We start from the raw sequence: 9239 nt of genomic DNA, 5'->3' as shown, positions 1-9239 counted from the left end.
CCCCTCCCCTCCGATCTGGTTCGATACAATACCATTGTCGAATGTGAAGACGTTCAGTTACTCTTCTTATTTTCTCTCAAAATGGCGGAAAATCCGATCTCAAGTCATGACAGGCCTCCGATATCAATTCACTATGCGTACCGCCCTGGATGTCTCCACCGTTCGTTGAGCGGCTTGCTGCTTTCGATGAAACCTTACAGTTCCACTATGACGGTGACAAACTAATCCGAGATGGCAAACGTCTGGACACCACATTGGAAGTCTCATCAACGGGCAGGCACACTACCTGATTAAAGACAGACGGCAGAAGTAACAGTGGGAGATATCTTTATGTGTGCTGTATCAAAGAACAACTGCGACGGGAACCTTCAAGTCGCTCAGGTGTCCCATGACATTATTAGCCGCGAATGATCGACATGAGTGAATTGGAAGCCTCCTGTCAAATTCCCCGAAGTCCATATGCGAATAACCCGGTATGATCCCATGGGGATTCCAACGCACCTATCGAGGAGAGTACGCGGTTCATCGGACGCAATGTCCCAGATGGAGTGTTGTTACAGAATTTGGGCACTGTTGATAGACGCACATAAAGGTCGCCATGGATCTTGTGACCTACTTGATCACGATGGTCTTCAGGACTACACAACCATCATGACACCATATGCAGTGCGACTATCAAGGTACATTGAGAAGCGGATATAGCTCTCTGGTATAGCTCTCTGGAAATTCCTGACATTATTTCCGACTTGGTCAAGATCCTTGTCTCCACTGACAATTCAGCAAGCTGTGACCTAGTCCGGGACATTTTGTAATGGAAATCGCAGACTGCGGCATTTTGAACGAAGACGGTCTGGCCCTTTGGCGCGGTCGACAGTTGTCATACGGGTCATGGGACAATGAGTCTCATCCTCAGCAGTCGGAAGAGCATGTAGTGGAACTGAAAGTCGTTGATAAGGACGGCCATGTCGAATCGAATGCCTGGATTCCAAGCTTGTTTCTCAACGAAGCTAAGCACATCCAGGACTCTCTGGAGAAATACCTGAGCAGACTGAGGCATCTTTAGTTGCCCCAGAACTCCGAATCCAGGCCTGTCTCTCTCATCGCCGGTCAAGAAGGCGAAGGCAAACCCCAGGCGTCGACGACCGACCAAAGCTATATCTCTGCTCCTTGATAGAGTTTCATGGGTTTTGTGGCTCGCATGCTGAAAGAGAATTGCATACAACTGCAACCCAATCATTCTTAGTATTAGATTCCCGGGAAGATGGCCAAAAACATGGGCATACGTAAATGCTACGAGAAGATGGTTCTTTGTAACACAAGTGGTTACTGACTATTTGTCAGCCTGCTACTATTTAGCATCCTGATAAGACGATGGATCCTTAATTCAGGCATACAATTGAATAATCGGGGTAAATCATTCTTACCATGTATGTACCCTTCCTCGATGGTATTGGTGGTTCTACATCATGAATATACAGTCCGTAGATCCATCGTAGCCTATATAGGACTGCTGCCACGTTTCGTACGGTAGCACTGCAGTGCAGCAGCCCATGCTGTAGCCTGCAACATATTATTGGGACCAGAGACAGACAAATCTTCTGCAGGCTCTACGATGTTTATTCTTTATCTCTCCGATATTGGCAGGACGATATGTGTGGACATCACCACCAGATACGCTTTTGGATGCACCCGCATGATAATGTGACCGGATACAGCAGCTAGGGAGGTAGAGGAGGGGCCCAGATCAATGGAATCTCGTTTTGCTTATCTATATTCCTAGTCTACTGTTTTATGATTATGATGTACTGTACAGTGTGCCATCCTTGATGAGGATAAATGAACAGAGTAGCAACTAGTAATTACGGTGGAATTGATATTTTTCTGTCGATCTTCATGCTTGCATTATTCTGCTTATATGATCATGGAGTATATACCTACTGCGTAGTAGTTCCTAACAATTACCTAGGAGGTAATTGCCTTGCAAAGAGTTGGCCCCCTCGGGCGTTCTTGCTGGAAGGAGTTAGGAAGGAAGTGACGCCCCTCTAGCCCCCGCCCCAATTAGATCCTGCATGGGGGCTCTTCCTTCCTCTTATCGGCGCTGAGGTTACATGCCCGCAATGCATCGCCCATCCTTCTTTCCCGTCTCGGACGATGCTACCTGCCTCAGGATTCACCGCGTACCTGCATTCCCCGACAGCCAACTGACTGCTTCAACGGATTTTGGAAAATGTCCTTGGTGGGTCACTTATCACCAGACACATGGTCAAATGCACCTACCTACCCATGCTGACTGACAATCCAGCACCAGCGACGAGCACTACCCCTCCTGCATCCTGTCTGTTATCTTTGACAACTCGTGACCATCGATGCCATCCACGACCGCAGTGTTACTGTCGGTACAATGGCGCACAGGCCTCTGCACGATTCAGCAGATGATGTGCTCTTATCCTGCGGTTAATCTATTCTTGAAAGGCACTAAATTAGGTGTGAGATTGGAAATAGACTCCGCCAAGCTTTTGTCCTAGGACTCGGCGTTGTTTCAACTTTCTTTATCGATCTAGTCCCCAGCGAGCTTGGTGAAACGGGCCGGAAATTGCTCTCTTTGTGACTAGAAAAAGAACCAACTTGGGCCTCACCTGGACAAAGCTGCATTGTGGGAATGAACTTCTAGAAGGGTTTAAATGATCGGACGTTTTCAGCATCTGCGCTGTCGCGTGCAGCGGGCCTCGACTTGCTGCAGGGCATTTGACGCATCACATATCATGCTCCTACTTGGGCTAGGTAAAAATGCCGTCTTGCCTGTCTGGTCACAGGTTCGATCGTCTTCACCAGCCAACCGGGTTGATTGGTCGTCCCACATTCCTTCAAGGATTCCGAATCATCGGGCCAAACTGGACCCCAACTTCCAAGCATGAAGACAAGGTGGAGCGTGGCTATCATACCTCCGACGCCAAGTCTCTGGGGAGGTCACCGTCACGACGCTACTGGTTCCCATGCAACATTTCTCTGCATGCAATAGGTTCTTTGATGTTCAAAGAAGAAGAATTGCCTAAAACAATGGAAATCACCGGGAAATATACCATTAAGCTTCATTACAACCATCGCTTTGATGAAACGACCTGCATGTACAGTAGCGTGATCTCGAAGCAGCAAACAAAGGTTACATAGGACAAAGATGACAGACCGGCCCATTCTGTCGAGTCACGAAACAGTCATAACAAGCATAAAAGGCCAGGCATGCTCCTCGACCAATTTTCTCTCTGTCCTGACTCCTGCCAAAGCTTGCAGGTCATTCCTCTCCTTTTCTTCATTTTTGGATCCATAGATCTGTACATTCCTTCTCGGCCGGAGCCGTCTTTCTCACCATGCAGTTGAAGCTGCTCCTGTTTCTTGGCCTTAGCTGGCTGGCCACTGCTGCTGTCATTCCTTACACTAATGACCGTCGTCATCTGCTGAACCGCCAAAATAACTCTGTTAGCAACTTCCGATCTGCGGCGTACTTTGTAGATTGGGTGAGTGTGGACTACATGTTCCTACTTGAGCTTCTCTGCTAATCGTGTTAATCGCTTGCAGGCAATCTATGCGCGTAACTTTAACCCACAGAACTTGACCATCGACACCCTTACTCACGTTCTCTATGCGTTCGGCAACGTCGATGCGACCACCGGAACAGTGGAACTCGCCGACTCATACGCGGACATCCAGAAACACTACCCCACCGACTCCTGGGATGAAACCGGGAACAATGTGTACGGCTGCGTCAAACAGCTGTTCCTGCTCAAGCAGAAGAAGCGGACCCTGAAGACACTGTATTCGATCGGAGGCTACACCTACTCTCCCAACTTTGCGACTTTTACCGCCACCGAGTCTGGAAGGCAGACGTTTGCTCAGACGGCCGTCCAGATGGTCCAGAACCTTGGATTTGATGGCATTGATATTGACTGGGAGGTAAGAAAAGAAGCATCCTTTCGGCGGAAGCCAATCAAGCTTACTGAAACGTCTTTGTGCAGTATCCTAGCAACGGTACCGAGGCCGACAACATGGTGTTACTTCTGCAGGAAGTGAGATCGGTACGTATATGAAAGAACCTCTCGGTTTGTGCTTAATGCTAACGAGCTCCATAGGCCCTGGACGCTTACTCTGCCCAGTACGCGAATGGAACCCATCTTCTGCTCAGTGTCGCGTCCCCAGCAGGTGGGTTGCTTCAGTTTGGGTCGCAATATTGTCCAGATTATGTTGACTAGCTCGAACAGGTCCCTCCAACTACCAGCCCATGCATCTTGCGCAGATGGACCAGTACGTTGATTTCTGGAATTTGATGGCCTATGATTACAGGTTAGTATTCTCCCACTCTCTCCGGGAAGACAACTTGGCTAACAAATAACCGCAGTGGATCTGTTCGTTTCCCATTTTTTATAGAGTTGTAGTCTGTATCAGCTAACAAAACTACAGTGGTCTACGGTTGCCGGACAACTCGCCAATGTCTACACATCGACTTCGAACCCAGCCAGCACCCCGTTCAACACCGACCAGGCCATCTCCTACTATACTTCCAACGGTGTTGCTCCCAACAAAATCAACCTGGGTATTCCTCTCTACGGCCGGTCTTTCCTTAACACGGACGGACCTGGTACCCCATACAACGGCGTTGGCCCCGGCGAATGGGAGGGAGGAGCTGGTGTCTGGGATTACAAGGCCCTGCCTCAGGCGGGCGCGACGGTGTACGAACTCGACCAGCCCATTGCCAGTTACAGCTATGATCCAGTCCAGGAGATCATGATCAGTTACGACACACCCAATGTCGTCAGCTGGAAGGGCGAGTACATCATGCAGAAGGGCCTGGGCGGCGGTATGTACTGGGAGAGCAGCGGCGACAAGTCGGGTAACGAGAGTCTGATCGCGACGGTATGCAAATTCTCTTCTATCTGTGACTGTATCGGAAGCTGACGAAGTTATATAGCTTGTCAACCGAGTTGGCGGCACGGCCGTCCTCGACCAGAGCCTGAACCTGCTCAGCTACCCCGCGTCCATCTACGACAACCTGAGGGCCGGGTTCCCATCGGGTTAGACGTGTAGCGGTGAATCACGACGGATCCAAGACTCTTGACTTAGCGGGTCTGTCGCTTCATTTCGCTCGTGTCGCATTGCCCACCTTTCTTTCTATTCTCTAGTGAAATCTCCGTGAGATTTCTTAATCCTTCTTTTTCTGCAAATGTTTTTGAGTACAGAAACGTAAAACTCCCCCGGCACCTTTTCTCGTCGTTCAATTTCCAGTATAAGAGGCCTGAGGTCGGAGAGTATATGCATGTATATATACTTCTGCATTCGTTCCTGCTGGAAACAGGGTCTTGTCTTGTCTTGTCAGTCAGTCAGTCAGTCAGTCAACCTTTTGACTAGGCTAGCCTAGCATAGCTGTCTTTTTTTTTTCTGGTGCATGCATGCATGGACGAAAGACGAAACGAAGATAAAGCTTATTAATCGATCATGAAAAAACATTCAAACATTCAGGCAAGGTCGGAGCCGGTTTTCCGTTGTTGTTTTTTTTTTTTTGCTTTTTGCCTTTTTTTTCTCCAGTATATATTGAAATGAACTTTTGTTTGATTTTTCCCTGCATGCCATCCTCATGAAGTGCTATGAAATTGTAGGTTAGTATGTAGTTCTCGATTTGAGTTCATGTACTCCTAAGACAGCTTATCCTATAGCTACCAGAGTAGGGATACCTGTTTGACGAGGAAAAACAAAAAAAAAAGTTACGATATGATTCTTGACTAGGACGTTGCTGTCATATGTACATACTTCTGGTCCCTGCGTGTATTATAATAGAATATAACACTCGGACTTTCCATACGGGACAGTATATACGTATATACATACATCGACTCACTCCACTTCCGTTATTATTATTTATTGAACTTTGTCACTAATTATTAGGTAAATAATAACGAATTTAAATAAAGCTCCATACACAATCTCTCTCTCATCAAGGGAGAGAGAGTAAAAAAATAAAAAAAATTAGTGAGTTCCCAATATTTTCAATTGTGAGGATCATAATATATGTATGTACTGTACATGTATGTACTTCCAAGATCTGTCATTTTTTAGTTAGGTAGGTAGTAAGTTAATACGGAGTACTACCTACCAATCATCCGTTCGATCATTTTTCGTTGTGAAACTTCCTTCTATGCGGTTGTTGTGGTTTTATGTATTTTTTTTAGGGTTAATTGAGATGTGTCAGAGATGATGATGGCTATATAGGCGCCGGAACTGACTAAGCCGGAAAGGGGCAAACCGGAATCTCCAACAAGATGTATATTTATTTACTCTTGGCGGAATAATTGTGACGAATTCGACATGATGCATTCGATCGACATCGTGGATGACGACGACGACGACGAAGGCAGGAAAGACTTGTCGACAGTCTTGATTAATTGAGACTCCGGTCGCGATTCAATCCGACGGATTTGATTTGTTCCCCTGGGGAGGAGATGAGATGAGGGTCAGAATTGGATTGCATTGGATTAAATTTGTGTCGAGTGAGTGGGTTTCGAGGGATGTAATGTATGTACATACATGTACTGTACAGTGCCCTACTTCCATCAAGCCACGTAACCTAATCGGTTGGACTGGAACAAACCGAGTTGTGAGTAGAACTGGATATTGAGAATGGGGGAATTACTGTTCGAACGGTACAGCTTTGATTATGTTGACCAGGAATGTATATTCTGCGAACGATTTCAGCATCTGTAGATGTCTTTTCTTCAAAGCCACTTTCTAACATCACGAATAGGTAGACAGCGTTTTCCTACTCTGTGTGTGTGCACAGGGTCCATTTCAACGGCCGAGACTCAACCAATGCATGGAGTGGAATTACTTCTCGTAGACATAGACTCTGGCGGAAACTATTTGATTTCTGCACGACAGTACGCCGCCATTTTCAGGATCAATGGTACATACCACAGGCGACATCCACCAGCTGGCAGCTTGGTGGTCGTCATGGTTCAAACTTCACAGTCTCGACTTTGTGAACTAGAGTCAAGCAGGAGCAGTCGGTGACGACGGTGCCGTCCTTTTCCACGCGTATCTCGACTCCGAGCACGGAGAGAAGCTGGTGCAGAGCTATCGCGGGTTTCGCTTCAATTGGACTGAACGGCCGAGTGAAGAGCCAGCAATTGTCTCATTCGGAAAAAAAATACCCACGGAGTGAGGAATATTTCAGTTCATGTGTCGTGGAATAGCGATACAGAGACAACGCGCTGGCGATTCTATTCTCAGACAATTTCCGTTGTGGGAACGTGAACCGAGAAGTACTCGGGAACAGAAGAGGCCATTGAAACCACTTTCGTGTTCTTCTCATCGACTGACAGTCTGGCCCTGGAGCAGCAGGTCGTGATATCCGCCGAGGCCATTAATGCGAGTGGGAAGGTGCTCGTGAGGACGCGTCCGGTTCATATTCAGGATGCGATCAACGCATCCAGGAGCAATAGATCCAGTCTGTCAGCGTTAGGGAAGACGGCATATGACCAGCGACAACCCATGAGAGATAGGCTCAACCTCTAACCCAAGTGACACAGTTCATGCTGTAAAAACAATTATCTCGGGATAGCGCCATCTATTGAAGTCGAGCCTGCCGGTGCTGCGAAGGAGATTTTATCTTAACTCGAGAACGCATAGTTAGCCCAGGCTTTTTTTTAAAGCCTTCATCAAAGGCGAGAGATATATATAAATATGTGTAATGTGATAGTCGGCGCTGGGAGCATGTTTTTTAATTGAAAGAAGAAAAAAGACAAAAAAAAACAAAAAGAAGAAGGAGGATGATCGTGATATTTACCATGTTGGAACGTACTTACTCTGTTGATCAGATTATAGCTTCATATGATTTTCGTGTCCCAATACATACCATCTTTTTTTCCCCCAAGATGAGCCTCGTTTGTCGTATGCTACAAGCACATCATCTCGAAAGCTGGATTTTTTCAAGCCCTTTTCAGAGCTAGGATATCTGCCAGCTTCACCTTCCCCTTCTCCCCCCAACCTGCTACACCCGTCTGCACATCCGGTCGTACCCGCAGGTACCACGACCACGCGCGCTGGTCTAGCTCTTCTGCAGACAGCGTCGACGCCCATGATCGGCAGACGATGTCGATGGCCTGCAGTAGCAGCCCCAGGCATTTTTCCTTCTCAGATGATGGATCCGTCTTCTTCTCCTTTTGCTTCTTAGGAGAAGAAGCTGATGGAGAATGTTGACCTTTCTCAGCTCCCTGTTTCTGGAATATCGTAAAAGACTTGAGCAGATATGCTCGTGCAGACTCTGGTGTGTGTATTGGAAGGCCGGTAGTATTCCCATAGCCACTCGAGGGACCACGCTCGCTAGACCTTTTTCGCAGAGAATCGAGATCAAGTCCCCAGAGAGGTGGCGAATGGCTTGAATCTGAGTCTTCGATTGCATCACTCTTCTCCTTCGTAGCTTCGGTTGGAGTATCGTCCTTGGGTTGACCTTCCTTTGGATCGTAGTCCCATCTCTTCAGAACGGGAATCTCCCTTCCTAGGACTTTCACCGTAGGCTGGCCTTGTCCCCATCCCTCTTCCTCCGCGCTCTTCCCGCTCTCGATGCCGAGGCTGACAGCCTTGCTGCGGCTGTTTGCGCTGACGACCGTCTGCGCCAGACTGAGCCGGCTTGAGATAGGCTGTTCGGGCATCGTGTACTTGGTCACACACACCGCAAATGCCAGTACGAGCGGAGCCCTGTTTGTCAGAAGGACTGTCTTTGACAGCTCCTCCTCTGATGCCGTTGAGATAGGAAGAGCCAAAGAGGACTCGATCTGGAAAGGGGTCGCATCGCTTCCCAGTTCCACCTTTGTCTTCATTTTCTTGGACGATGACAATGAGGAGTCCGCAGCCAAGGAGTCATCCGGTGCTGCGCGTTTCTTGCTTTTGGCGGTTCGCTTCGCAGCGTTGAGCACCTGTTTGGCTGTCTTTTCATCTTTGAAGACGTCCTGAAGCGTCTTCAACTCCGATTTGGAGATTTCATCGGCACTAAGACGATGTTATTTGTCAAGACTACGCGTCATGACTTCAAGCAGCATGCTGTGAATAATACCTGCGAAGACCAGCTTCCTGGAGCTTTTTGACCTTCCCCATTGCCGTTGCTAGCGGTACTTTGGCATCTTGAGATAGAAAGCGCAGCAGCGCCTGCAGTTGAGCGGCGGCCATTAGAGCCGTTTTCTCTTTGAAATGACGCTGAA

The 9239-nt window shown here is 47.8% G+C and overlaps 3 protein-coding genes across 3 annotated transcripts; 2 read left to right on the top strand and 1 right to left on the bottom strand.

The window, feature by feature from the left end:
* Positions 1-651: 651 nt before the first annotated feature.
* VTN77DRAFT_1901 (uncharacterized protein) lies at positions 652-1063 on the top strand (the record flags this gene model as incomplete). Its single annotated transcript, XM_069417684.1, has 2 exons — positions 652-680; positions 796-1063. The coding sequence occupies 2 exons, from the start codon at positions 652-654 to the stop codon at positions 1061-1063; spliced, it is 297 nt and encodes a 98-aa protein (XP_069279687.1).
* A 2302-nt stretch (positions 1064-3365) lies between these two features.
* Positions 3366-5068, top strand: VTN77DRAFT_1900 (uncharacterized protein; the record flags this gene model as incomplete). Its single annotated transcript, XM_069417683.1, has 8 exons — positions 3366-3512; positions 3574-3948; positions 4011-4070; positions 4125-4194; positions 4254-4335; positions 4391-4397; positions 4453-4905; positions 4961-5068. 8 exons carry the CDS (start codon positions 3366-3368, stop codon positions 5066-5068), a joined length of 1302 nt encoding a protein of 433 aa, XP_069279686.1.
* Positions 5069-7970: 2902 nt separating this feature from the next.
* VTN77DRAFT_1899 (uncharacterized protein) lies at positions 7971-9207 on the bottom strand (the record flags this gene model as incomplete). Its single annotated transcript, XM_069417680.1, has 2 exons — positions 7971-9030; positions 9095-9207. 2 exons carry the CDS (start codon positions 9205-9207, stop codon positions 7971-7973), a joined length of 1173 nt encoding a protein of 390 aa, XP_069279685.1.
* Between the last annotated feature and the right edge of the window lie 32 nt (positions 9208-9239).

The sequence above is a fragment of the Rasamsonia byssochlamydoides genome, assembly GCF_041956645.1.
Source record: "Rasamsonia byssochlamydoides strain NRRL 3658 unplaced genomic scaffold VTN77scaffold_15, whole genome shotgun sequence".
NCBI lineage: Eukaryota > Fungi > Ascomycota > Eurotiomycetes > Eurotiales > Trichocomaceae > Rasamsonia > Rasamsonia byssochlamydoides.
The sequence above is the reverse complement of the archived record's forward strand: the minus strand, read 5'-3'. Positions and strand labels throughout refer to the sequence as shown.